The following is a 13,212-nucleotide window of genomic DNA, read 5'->3' on the forward strand; positions in this document are numbered from 1 at the left end:
TGTTACCAGCCCAGCTGCCTGCTCCAGATCACAGGAGACAGAATGGGTCCATTTGGATTTGCCATATCTTAAGGGTGACCTTGAAGAAGCCACAGTTCACTCTAGGCCTCAGTTTTACCATCTGTCATATGGGCTTTACATGGCCTTTCTTATTAATGTAAGTAATCAGACAGCAGCAAACCTGCCTCAAATGTGAGGGTACTATAGGTAATCATTTCAGTGGCTCCTGGAATCAGAAGCCTTTAGAACTGGATTCAAGCCTCAGGGGCCCTATGTGGTCCTGCTAGCCTCTAGGTGGGGCCCCTCAGTTCAGGAAATAGGCCTGGGCCTGTGGAGATCAGGCTGTGGCTCTGGGAGCCCAGGTGCTCTCACTGCCAGCACCCCTCTTCCCTCTCTCGGGCTCAGGGATAATGGGGGTCTGCAGGGGCCAGGCCCTCACTAATCCCCTATTAAAACATGAAAGGGGCCAGGGAACCTCCAGAATAAACTCATTAACTTTTATGGGATAATAAATGAATCCCATTAAATTCTCATTCTCCCTATGCTAAACCAGCATAACCCCCAGAACCCAGAAGGGTGAGCTCCCTGCCCATTGTATCCCCCTATGCCCAGCTGTAATGCCCCCCATCCAGCTGAGAGTTGGTGCTGCCACAAGGTGGGGATCAAGCCCAACCTCATCGCAGACCTCTGGGGCCCCCTCCCTGTGCCTGGAATCTCAGCCTGTGCCCTGAGCCCACTCCCTCTGAGGCCAGCACCTTGGGCCCTGGAAGAGGGGCCTGGCACCTCTGCAGGGGCTGCCAGAGTGACCGGAGGCCCCTCCTGCTCTTGCAGAGGATGGGGTGGGACTAGCAGGTGGGAGCATAGGCCTGCCTCCAGGTGGCTCTCATGGGGACCACAGACAGAATAAACAGAGGCTTGAGTGGGCAGCCCCCTGCCCGGGTCACACAGCTAATGAGGCATAGATTCAGGATCGGAACCTGAGGTTTTCTGGCTGTCTGGTGCAGAAAAGATTTGCAGAATCAATAGCACCAAGGGGGCAGCCCAGCTGGCCCTAAGGTGGCATCTGGAGCCTGCTGCCTGGTGCAACAGACTCAGTCCTTCATAATGACACCAACCCTTCAGCATTCCCTCCACACAGACTAATTCCAGCTCCCCTGTGACCCCTGGCTGACTCCTGGGCCTCACTGAGCCTCAGTGTCCGGTCTACAGGACAGGGACAGTAACACCTACCTAGCTGGATGCTATAAAGAAGAGTCCTCAGTGTTACTGCTTCCCCTAAACAGAGACTAGACACCCACCCCGCCCCGCCCCCACCACCGCTGCCCCATCCCTATCGGAGTCTGTGGAGTGGATGGGGGTGGGGTACATGGGCTCTCATTCCTGTCTTCAACCAAGGGGACCCTGGGGGGAGGGAAACAGCAAAGGCGGCCTCCTCTTGGGGGAGGGGCCTCCAGGAGGGGCCTCCAGTCCCGAGAGGGGCCACAGGGGGGCGGCAAGGGCCGGGAGGCGGGAGCTGGAAAGAATCCATTGGGGAGGAATCCTGAATGGATCATTAGTGCCGATGAAAGCCTTTTTTCATTTCGTCTAAATACTTTAAACAGGGCTCCCTCCGATGTCTATTTGCATAGCTTAAGAGCTAATGCGGGGGGAGGGCCCAGGCGGCGGCGGAGCCCAAGCCCGGGCTGGGGACCACCGGGAAGCGCCGGGCCTCCTCCGCCTTGGGCGTGGCGGCCGGGGAGCGGGTTTTCCCAGCCCCAGCCCCCCTTGGAGGAAGCGACGCCGGCCCTACGGGAAGGGAAGAGGGAGGAAGTGCAGCACCGCGAGTACATTCCTGTGTTCTGCCTCCAGGTGGACCTCACCAAGTGGGGACAGGGGGGACCGGCTTGCTGTGTACCAAGGCCACATACACGCAGGCTTTGGAGGCAGCTGCCCTTTGCACCATTGGTGCAGTGTTACCCTCCTCCTATGGATGAGGACACTGACAGACGCAGGGTCACACACACTGCCACACAACAGCAACGTGGCGCCCCAGAGAGGAAAGGCCAAACCCGGGCCAGCTCCTCCCCATGCCAGAGACCTGCCTCAGGGTTGCCCTGGCAGGGGGGTGCCCATCCTCTGCGTGTGCCCCTGGGAAAACTGCTATTTAGAGCATTAAGAATCTCATAAAACCCCTCCAAAGTGCCCAATTTACTGAGGACACGAATTCTGAGAGGCAACCTGCCAGGCTTTTCAATGGCAGAGCTGACCTTTGACCACAGGTATGTGTGCTCTGCCTGTCAATGGTCTCTGGTTTGGGTCCCCTATCAGCTATGCTTTGGGCACGGGTGGGTCCCAGCCAGAGGCTTCCTGAGGACCCAGCCTGGCTCAGGCTCAGCTCAGGTTCCAGAAGGCAGGATCTCTGGTGACAGCTCCACTTGTAACCTGCATGAGACCTTGGACATGTCCCTTCCTTTCTCTGGGCCTTAGTTTCCTCAACTGGCTAGTGTTCTCTTCTGGGTAGCTCCAGTCTCCTCCTCTCCTGAGGCAGGCAGGTGTCATGGAAAAACTAAGCCTTTGAAGCCAGATCAACACAGGTTCAAATCTCAGCTCCAACACTGTGTGACTGGGGAAGTCCTTACCTCACCTCTTGGCTTCAGGTTCCTTGTCTGTATTGTGGGAATAAGATTCCTATCCCACACAGCCACAGTGTCAAATAATACAAGATGGCATGTCAGAATAGCCTGACTCAGTGTCAGGCAAACAGTGAGTGCCTGTTGAGACTGGGCATCTGGGTCCCTGACACCTATTTTTTGCTGTCCCCTGCATCCATTCTCCCTCTTTGTCCATCTCTACACCTTTGAACTCAGCCCAAGCAGAGAATCCCAGGAACCCGGAGTGGGGCAGGGGGCAGGCCACAGGGCCTTAGGCTTCCATCAGAGTCAAATAGGGTGTCTGGAGATGCCCTCTACCCAGAAATGGCTTGTCTCCCAGAAATTATCTTACCCTCTCTGACAGTGGGTAGCACCCTCAGGGACCAAGTGGCAGCTGATTACAGAATGAATTTGCTCGTTTGATATGCTATCTCGATCCCATTTAACCAAGTGCTCAGTCCCCCCAGATAACACAATCAGTTCAATCGACAGTGACGGGAGGTGCCCATTAGCTCTGCTCCATTGCCCTGCACCCACCTGGCAGCTGGCGGGAGGAGCTGTGCCTGCTATGGTCCTTTCCTGAGACAGAGGATCTCTTTGCCAATGAAGAATCCCACAGTTTCATACACTGCAAGCCATGGACCACACCTCTTTTGGACAATCCTGGAAGGGGACACTGGAGCCCCAGGAACTCAGTCTGTGAGAGAGACAGACTACTCTTCCTTGTGCCATGATAGAATCTGTCTCAGCTTTCCTGGCAAAGATCCTGTGACACCTGGGGGGTGGGCAAAGAGCATAGCCCTGTCCTGGCATGTCACAGGCATGCCTACACTCTCCATCACTGACTCAGATGAAAGATGACAGGGCACTGGCGACCATCTGCTCTGGGGGGGTATGGGCCTGGCTGGGCATCTAGTTTAGGCACTGTGTTGCCAGGGTCTGGCACAGAATGCCAAGGCACAGATGGGCTGCTTTAGTGGGCATCTCAGGAGATAGGGGCTGGTCCTGGCTTCTCCGGGCTTTGAAACACCGAGGCCCCTCTGACCGAGAGCAATGGAGAGCCTTCTGACCTGCACCTACATCCCCCACCCATTTCCTCCCTCCTCTTATTTGTCTGACACATCAGAGCAGCCATGGTCTCCTGAACAGAATGTAGGCCATCTGCTGCTTCCTCACGCCTGCCAATCCATGGAGTGGGTGTGAGCCTGTGCATGACAGCCCCACCATCAGACATGGAGAGGAACCAACTTTCTCCTTGCAAACTCCGTTATCTCATCCTGGCGTGTTCCCCGTCAAGTCCTCATGCAGTCATTCTGAGAGCTGTTAGAGTCAGAATATCCTCCCAGCCTTCTCAGTGCTGGCAAATTTCTATATAAGCTGAATCTGGAGCCAGCTTCCATTGACCTTTTCCTGGCAGTTAAGGTTCTGGAGAGCCTAGTGGGTCACAAGCAGAATACACATCATCTGTCCAGCTATGAGGTTGAGTAAGAATATAATCAATCGCAGAACAATCTGTACTTCATCAGCAACAGCAAATAAGTTTTATCTTCCATAGCCTATCTAATCGATTGGTAATGGCTGCTGAGATAACTATGTTGAGAAGGATTCTGAAGTCCCATGTGGCCTCAGCAAGAAATAACCAAAATTGGTTAATAATGTCTGCCATGGATTACAGCATAGGTTGGTAGCATGTCAGATGACCATTTACCCCTACTTTAGACACTGCTGTAGATGGACCCTGGCTAGTATCACAAGAAAAATAATGTGAATTCAGAGAGACATATCAAATAGGGAAGAGAAGTAATATTATCTCAGTTAATCCTAAAAAAGAACCCCATTTTACCTTAGATGAGAAAACTAAGGTTCAGAGAGCTTAGGTTATTTGCCTGAAGTCACACAGCCCTAAAGTAATAGATCTGGGATTTGAAGCCACATCAGCCTTACTCCAGAACTTGGCTCTTCCCACTCTACTCACATTACGGTTCTAGAAGGACCAAGAAAAAAAAATAGTGAGGTAAATGGGACATAAGGGGATCCTGAGAGAGATGTCATGTACCCATGAGGGAATCTAAAATAAAATTCCAAATATATGAAGCATTTCCTGAGACTAATGACCAGCAGGTTCACCGAGAACAAGAAATGAACTTCAATGCCCTATAACCTCAGGCGGAAAAGCCACTGTGGTGGGGAACAACACTCTTGCTCAGGGTCTTGCTTTTGGCCTTCAACTGACTGACTGGTTGTGTGTCTTGGAGCAAATCTCTTCCTTTCCTTAGCCCATTTCCTCCTCATTAAAGAAGGCCTTTGAGCTACGTTAGGGATGGCAGATATTAATTTGTCACGTCGGTCTGAGGTATCAAGCTTGGCTGCCTGGAGCTCTGTGTTGAGAAGGATTCTGAGGCCCAGTGTGAGAGCATCATCAAACAGTGCAATGATCAGTTGTTAAGATCCACCTCCAGTTTGGGAGAGAAAAGATACCTCATCCTTTGAAGTATGTGATATGTGCCAGCCTTGAAGTATGTGATATCATCCCACTTCCAGCTCTAAAATTCTATAGCCTCCGTAGTTCTCAACAGCAAGCACACTCCCCAGGGCTCTCTGTCCAGAGAGATGGATCTCCTGCTGTCTGTACTGGGTATGATAACACTCCTGTGGGGCAGAGGCAGAACATTTGATCATCTCTTATTGTTTCAGGATTCTCTTCAGAGGCTCCAACTGTGGGGGAAGGACAGGCCCCAGGCATGGAGGAGATGGAGGGGGAGTTGACCGTGGCCCCCACACCTGAGCAGCCAGAACGAGGTGTCCACTTCATCACAACGGCACCTACCCTGAATCTGCTCAACCACCACCCGCTTCTCGAGGAATTCCTCCAAGAGGGCCTGGCAGGGCATGCGGAGGAACTGAGGCCGGCACTGCCCTTCCAATCTGACCCACCTACGCCACTCACTCCAAGTCCCCTTCCCCGCCTGACCAACCAGGACAGCCGCCCTGTCTTCACCAGCCCCACCCCGGCTGTGGCCGCAGCACCCACTCAGCCACAGTCTAGGGAAGGACCCTGGAGCCTGGAGTCAAAGCCGCCTGTGCTTCACCTCACGGCTCCCCTACCACCAGGGCCCGGAATGGCAGTACCCACCCCAGGCCCAGGGGAGAGGCCCAGTAGTACCACACCCCCTAGCAGATTATGGACTCTAACCCAAGAGGGTCCTGGAGACATGGGCAGGCCACAGGCTCCAGAGGTCAAGTCCCAGACCACAGGGCTCAGCACAGAGGGGACCATCGCCACCTCTACAGCTTCAGGGGATGAGGAGGAGATCACCACCACCATCACCACCACCACCATCACCACAGTCCAGCCACCAGGTCAGCCACTCGCTGGCTTGCAGATCTGGAAATGGGGATGAGGGAGCTGTGGGGCCCCAAAATTATGCCTCTGTCACTGTGCCAGCCTGCCTTGCCCTTTGGCACCAAGGGCCAGCCTGCAGGAGGCATGTGGATTGGAACCAGATAGACCCAGGTTCAAATCCTGATTGGAAATAATTACAACAGATCCTAGGAATTTTATTTCACCTCTCAGAGCTATCCAAAAATGGTGATAAGACCTACCTCATTGACCCATTTGTGGAAACTGAGATAAGATTGCATATAGTAGGCACTCAAGAAAAGGTGGTCCCCTTCTTTAAATAGGGGAATAGACACCCCAAGAAGTAGGTTTCAAAACACACACACACACACACACACACACACACACATGGGTCAGCCTTAGTTGGACCAGCTCCAGAGCTGGGCTTAGCCTTGTGTTTCCTCCTGCCTCCCAGGCCCTTGTAGCTGGAATTTCTCAGGCCCAGAGGGCTCTCTGGACTCACCCATGGCCCTCAGCTCACGCACTGATGTCGGCCTGGACTGTTTCTACTACATTTCTGTCTACCCTGGCTATGGTGTGGAAATCAAGGTGAGTGAGCTGGATCCAGCAGGGACAAAGCTGGGGCTGGGACATTATCTTTCTAGAAAGGCTCCCGCTGTCAGGGGACATGGGGGTGCTTAAGGGCATCAGCTGGAGGGGCGCCTAGGTCAGGGCTGGGCAATGGGCCTAAAACATGGTCATGATCCACCCTATGCACCAGAGAGTAAAGAGGCTACTGCCCCCACTCAGCAATGCCCTAGGCTGAGAGGGCCATGGCAGAGGCAGGCAAGCCCATGCTTCTCCACGAGAGCTCAGGAGAGCCAGAGGAGGGGGCTCCAGCCTCAGGTGGGAAGGGGGGTGTCCGAATCTATGTGTCTGAGTAAGAGAATGCAGGGCTGCCTGGTTAGGCCTAAGAGAGCCATGGAACTTCATTCATTCACTCATTCACTCACTCATTCCTTTAGCAAATGCATCTTGAGCAGCTCCTCTGAGCCAGGCCCTGTGCTGGCTCCTGGGATGCAAAGGTGGGGAAGAGACATGGCAGCACCATCAGAGAGGTGACTATCTGGTGGGGAGTCAGACCTACAGTACCAGCCTCCTGCCTCCTTCCTCCTGGGCCATCTAATCCCTCTTTGGGGTCAAGACGTTCTTAATCCCAAAACCTGAGCCTGCAAGTCCTCATGGATGTCCCACAGGCTCCTCTACCTCCACATGCCCCAACCAGCTCTTGCTTTTTGTTCCCCAAACCTGTCTGCCATCCCCCAATCCTCAGAGATTGACTCCAACCAGTGAGAAATGTGAAGCAGGGCTGCTTCCATGCAATGTGGATGGTGTGCCTGGAGTTGTGAGATCAACCTGGCCCTTCCTTCTCCCTCTTTCCTGAGTCCCACCAACTCAGGCCCAAGTTCTGTCACCATGACTCTCCACCAACTTAGATCTACCTACTTTTCCCACCTGCTCCCCATGACCACCACATGGTTCAGTGTCCATATCATCTGTCCCCCAGATGATGCTCTGGCTGCCTCACTGGTCACTCCACTCAAGCTGGCCTCCTACTCTCCATCCTTCACCTACACTGCAGTCATTTTTCTCAAACGAAATCAACCCTACTGCCCCCACCACCCCTGGGGCCTCTGAATCAAGGCCAGTCACCCTGGCCCCACCTCTGGCCACTTCTCCCTTGTTTTATACTTCCCCTTTGCACTGAACAGCTTGCAGCTAACTGAATGGGCCAAGCCCATTTTCCCTACAAGCCCCAATTGCACATGCTAGTCCCTCGGCCTGGAAGAGTCATCCTACTATCCCCTTAGGACTCAAACCCTTGCATCACTTTCTCTGGGAATTTTCTCCTGATCCCCAAAGTCTGAGCATCTCCCACCCCTGCTCTTATCTCTCTGCCACCTGTGGATCTCTGTATAGTTAGCCATATTACCAACTGACTGTGAGCTCCTTGAGGGATGCCTTGGAGTACAGGACCAAAAATGGGTTCTCCATGGACTGATTGAGTGAATGGACAAATGGATAGAGAAAGGAAGGAATGAGTGACATCTGACAGGAATCGGGAGACTGAACAGAGGTGGAGAGAAGAGGCATTTAGCCCAGTCAAGGCAATCAAGCAGGTGACCGAGGAGCACAGAGAAGTGGGTAGAGGATTCCATGGAATAGGGCAGCACCTCGCTCCTGGCCTGCTCTCCACCCGTCCAAAGCCCCAGGATCTGAGCCTGGAGCCAGCTACACCTGTTCTGGGGCAGCCTCCAGAACTCCCCTCTGGGGATGTCAGATCCAGATCCCTGAGCCAGGCCCTGCTCAGGGAGACCCCTCCCATTCTTTCTGTAACTTTTTGCCTCTGCTCTGCCAAGCCCTGTGCCCCTCACTCTGGGCTGACTGGGAGGGTAATTAGGAACAGCCATCCCCCCCAAGCCATTAGCACTCAGTGCCGCTTAATTAAGGTAATTAATGTAAAATTATCACCTAATGAGAGGTGGCACCAGCTGTGGCTCACTGGGTGGAAGGCACCAGCTGCAGGTGTGGGGAAGGCGATGGGAGGAGGCAGATGGCAGACTGGGTGACCCCCTGCCGGCATGGGCTGACTCCACTTGCCCCCCAAGCCTGCCACACCCACTGAAGCCCACTGGTCCAGGCTGGGCTTGGTCCTGGTACTCTCCACATGGGCAAGATACGGCTGTGTCTGCCCCGGCCCTGGCCCGGGCACAAGTCCCCCTGGATGCCCACCCCTCACATAAGCCCTGTGTCTGTTGTCTGCTGTCGTCAGAATGCAAAAGCTGTTACCAGGCAACCTTGAGACAAGACCTGCCACAGCCCTGGATTGCTGTCAGGAAATGTGGCAGGCAGAAGCTGGCTCCACCCTCCACCTCGCCACCATGGGGCAGAGTCCCTTGGGGACCCTGGCAGCCCTGATGGCCTGGCATAGAGTCTGAGGCCATGGCAGGGAGGGCCAGGGGGAAGGGCCAGAGTCAGCCGGAGCTGAAGCAGGATTTAAGGTTCTTCTTCCAGAACTGGTTCTGGCAACTTCTATTCCTATCTAAGCCTCCTGGCCACACCACACAGGCACTTGGAGACCTGAAGACCAATACCCAATGGAGAGTTGGAAAAACTGCAGCCAGCAAGGAAAGGGAATTGCCCAAGGTCACTCAGTTAATCATTAACTGATGTTTATTGATAAATGGATTCATTCTGCAAATATAAATTGAGCAATTACTTTGTGCCAGACTCTATGCTGGACGCTGGAGAAACAGATCTTCAAAGTTAGTCGGAGAGCCAGAAATCATAAACAGTGACCACAGAGTACTCGGTGCTGTTGAGAATAGGGGTGGGAAGCACAGGGGACTGTGGGGATTCCACGACGGGGTGCACTCCAGCAGCCTGATGGGCTTAGAGAAGGCTTCCTAGAGGTGGTGATACCTGCTCTGAGGCCTGAAGGATGAGAGGCCAGCAGGGACCTGGGCTGGGAAGCAGCAGGTATGGCTGACTAGTCCTTGAAGGCTGCCCAGGCAGTTTTGGACAGGAGACTTCGTTGCATAGAAGCAAGAGGGGTACTTAAAGGCTTAAACTGGATTATACTCCTGCCAGATGGTAGGCCTCAGAGCAGTGCCCTCCTGCCCAGGGCTGGCAGTTGAGCCATGCCATACTGGGCATTGGTGGTGGGATGCGTGAGGCCGCTAGAAGGTCTAGAAGGCTGCTCACTGTTCCTTCAGGCTTGGGGAAAGGCTTGTGGCTTCTCTCTGTCATGCGTAAGCGCCCCCTCTGTGAATTCACAGGGCTGGCTCAGGCTGGGTAGAAGGGATGGAATCTGGGCAAGGGGGATGAGAGAAACTGGGAGGAGAGAAGCCTCTTAAGGACCCACAAATCACACCTCTGTGCAGGTCAGCCTGACATGGTGCTGAACTCCTGTCATGTGACCACAGCTCTGGCTAAAGTCTGGGACCCTGAGCAAGACCCTTTCAATTCCCTTTTCTTCAGGAACGGCTTTGGGGGCTCCAGAATCCCTAACAGCCCACTCTCCACTGCTTGGACCAGAGCCCCACATATCCCTTGCCCCCTTCAGGGTGCCGCTATTTGTGCCCTCAGAGGCTGAGGGCCCTGTGGAAGCAAGCCAGGTCAGGCCCTGCATGATCAGAGGCACCTTGCCTGTTTCAGCTGAGGACCAGGCACTGGGCAAGGCTCGTTCTTCAGAGACCCAGAGAAATCCTTCCAGATGGTGGGCACGAGCCCCATGGCACATGTGGGTCCCATACCCTCTCCAGGCAGCCAGTCTCCCCTGAGGGCTCCAGGCCTTTCTGGGCCAGGCAAGTGCCTCTCATTGCACTTGGCATTCCAAGAGCCTGCCCACTGCCAGCCTCCACCTTGGCTTGGCTGATCGGTGTACCATCTGGAGCCTGGGCACAGCAGCCCACAGACCCTGCCCTGGTTCCCCAGGCGGCCCCATTGGATCACAGCTCTCCCATGCCAGGTTGCCAGAACACGCTGCCCTTCTAGGCAAGATCAGCACCAGGCCTGACATGGACACCAGGAATAGGGTGGTGGGTCAGTGGGATGAAATTTCTGGGTAACCTCCTCTTTCCTTGCTCCTATAAGGCCCTTCTGAGAGGTGTCACAGGAGTGTGGGCAGGTCTAGCCCCATGGACCTAGGTCCCTCTCCCCATCCCTAAAGCCAACCATAAGGGTTTGTCGATGAGTATTATTTCAGACAAGAGCACAGAGGCTGTCACATAGGACGAGGGTCCCAGTCCTGGCTCTGCAGCCCATCTCTCAGTGACTGGGCTGAGACCCTTGCTTTCTCTGGGTCCGTTTCTCTTTCTGTGAAAGGAGATTGAACCAGATGATGCAGAAGGCCCCTCCCAGTTAGTCCCTCTGAGTGTGGCCCCTTTTCTGGGTTCAGGAAGCTCCCTCCATAGACCAGGCTGGGCTGTGACACCTCAGGCACTTGACCCTGCTTCCTGCTTCCAGCAACTGCAGAACCTGGGCCGGAGAGAGGGCGGCTTCCAGGCACAGTACCTACCAGGCAGAGCCCTGGCAGACCTGTGGGTGAGGTGGGTCCACAGCCAGCTGTCATCATGGCAAATGCCAGGGTTTTACCAGGGTGGGGCCCAGGTGTCTCCAAGAAAGGGAAAGAAGGCTGCTAATGCTGCACCCACTCTGGGCTGAGCCCCTTACAGGTGGGATCTAACTTGATCCTTACAACCCCCCTAGGTGGGTACAATTATCCCATTTCACAGACAAAAGTAGGGTTTGGACACCTCATGTGACTTGCCCAAGCTCCTTTCAGCTAGTCAGTGATGGAGCCATGATTTGATCCCAGGACTCAAGAGCCCCTGCTCTTCCCCTGGCCCAGCAATTAGACCCGGGCATAGCAAATCCAAAGCAGGAGTTCAGCGGGGAACTGTTGGGGATTCCACCCCGACCCCTTTTCTCGGCGCAGCCCCACCTGCTCCTGTGGGACAGCCACCTGGGCTTCTCCCAGCCTGGAGAGGGACCTGGGATGCTGTGCATGAGGACAAAGCTTTGGACCAGGAATCAGGAGTCCTGAATCCTCTCCACCTGCCATCCAGGAAGGAGTTAGCCTCCTCAAAACAGCTCTATTTCCTTCCTTGAAATGACCCCCATGGCTGCTGGAAGCTGTGCACTGTTAGACAGCCCAGGGTCCTATGGGAATTGTTCTCAGTTCCCTCTGCTTCTCTCTCTCCCCTGTCTGGCCTCCGGCTCCCCTCTTGTCACTGGCCAGGGGTGTGGAAGGACAGACCTTGTAAGCAGAGCTGACATTTCAATCTGTCTCCCAAGCTCTTCAGATGCTTGTAAATTGCATCAAGACTTCATCAGTCCCCTTGTCCAACATTCAGTTCTGTCTGGTCCCTGGCTGGCCCCTGTCAGGCCTGCCCTCAAACAAGTGACAAATTACATTCCAGCCACTTTGGCCCACCTGCAAGTAGGTGCTTGAAAGCCAAAGGACCAGAGCTGCATAGACGGCCGCTGCTGAGAATAGGGTGCTTTCTGGATGGGAACCCCAGGCAACCCAGGCCCACTCCATCCCTTGCTTTCATGGCAACCCTCACTGTCAGGCTGTGCTGGAAGCCACACTAGCTTGGGGGTCCATGCCTTCCCCAGATCAGAGGGGCCAGAGGCCTCAGCTCCTAGTTTTTCCAGCCTTACACGCTTCTGGGGGTAAAGATGGCTGGTGGCAACATAAATCTCAACATCCTGGAAAAAGCCAGGTCAGGCCAAGAATCACCTCACTGTTAAACTGACAGGCCTGGGAATCAAGATGTCTAGACATTGGTCTGCAGGTGACACCCGCGTGAGGTTGGCAGGAAAGGAGTTGCCTCTGCCTCCAGCAAGGCAAGACTCTGCTTTTAACTTCTGTGTGAGCTTTTGCAAGTTCCTTAGCCTCTCTGAGCCTCTGTTCACTTACGGGGAGTTTACCACCTACTTTATAGAATTATGGTGAAAATGAAATAAAAATCTGTAAATAGTACAAGGCTTGACACACCGCAGGTGCTCTGTGAATGGTGATTGTTATTGCTCCTGCTGCTGGCAAAGATCAGAAGGATGTTTATGGGAACTAGGACAAAGGCTAAGTTCATTTCTACTTCTCTGCTTTTGCTTCCTTAGTAACTTCTCAGCAGCATGTCGTCCCTTCCTCCTTCTCCTCCCAGTCCCGCCCCCATAAGGCGCTCTCCGACCCACCTGCTCCATGTGCCCTCCCTAAGCCTGCAACGCCTCCACTCCCCACTAGAGGATTCCTAATGCACACATCCAGTGCCACTTAGAGCAGAATTATATGCTGCCTGACATCTCTCGATAATTACAGATTCCACGTGTATGAGTCTTGTTTGCCCAACTCTAGAATCACAGAATCTCCAAGTTTGAAGGGACCTCACCCAGTCTTCCGCCTGCCACAGGAATTCCCTGAGGAATGTCCCTGGTAGATAATCAGGCAGCCTCTACCCCAAAATGCCCTAGCAGGAAGCTACTCATGGAAAGGTAGCACTTCTGCCCCAGCACCCTGCTTTGAGCCTTCTCTTTGGCCCGAAAGACCCCAAAGACCAGGTCTCTTCTCCCAGGTTGGGAATCCCCAGGGCACATCTGTGCTCAGCACCCACCATCTGAGGGTCCTGTGCCTAGCATAACTGTTTCCTTGGACCCAGCTGGCTGGGCTCAGTGTCC

At 54.2% G+C, this 13,212-nt stretch overlaps 2 protein-coding genes across 6 annotated transcripts in view; one reads left to right on the forward strand and one right to left on the reverse strand.

Annotated features, from left to right (window-relative positions):
* PIPOX (pipecolic acid and sarcosine oxidase) overlaps positions 1-13,212 on the reverse strand; it is a 97,972-nt gene that overhangs the window by 65,097 nt on the left and 19,663 nt on the right. The gene's annotated exons all lie outside the window — the stretch shown is intronic.
* The window catches only part of SEZ6 (seizure related 6 homolog), a 43,209-nt gene that overhangs the window by 14,616 nt on the left and 15,381 nt on the right, over positions 1-13,212 (forward strand). For both annotated transcript variants that reach the window (XM_017678190.3, XM_017678191.3), the window contains exons 2-3: positions 5,325-5,990; positions 6,446-6,579. In XM_017678190.3, coding sequence (XP_017533679.3) covers positions 5,325-5,990; positions 6,446-6,579 — 800 coding nt within the window. The remainder of the gene's footprint in view (positions 1-5,324; positions 5,991-6,445; positions 6,580-13,212) is intronic.

This window comes from Manis javanica, chromosome 4, assembly GCF_040802235.1.
Source record: "Manis javanica isolate MJ-LG chromosome 4, MJ_LKY, whole genome shotgun sequence".
In the NCBI taxonomy this organism is placed as follows: domain Eukaryota; kingdom Metazoa; phylum Chordata; class Mammalia; order Pholidota; family Manidae; genus Manis; species Manis javanica.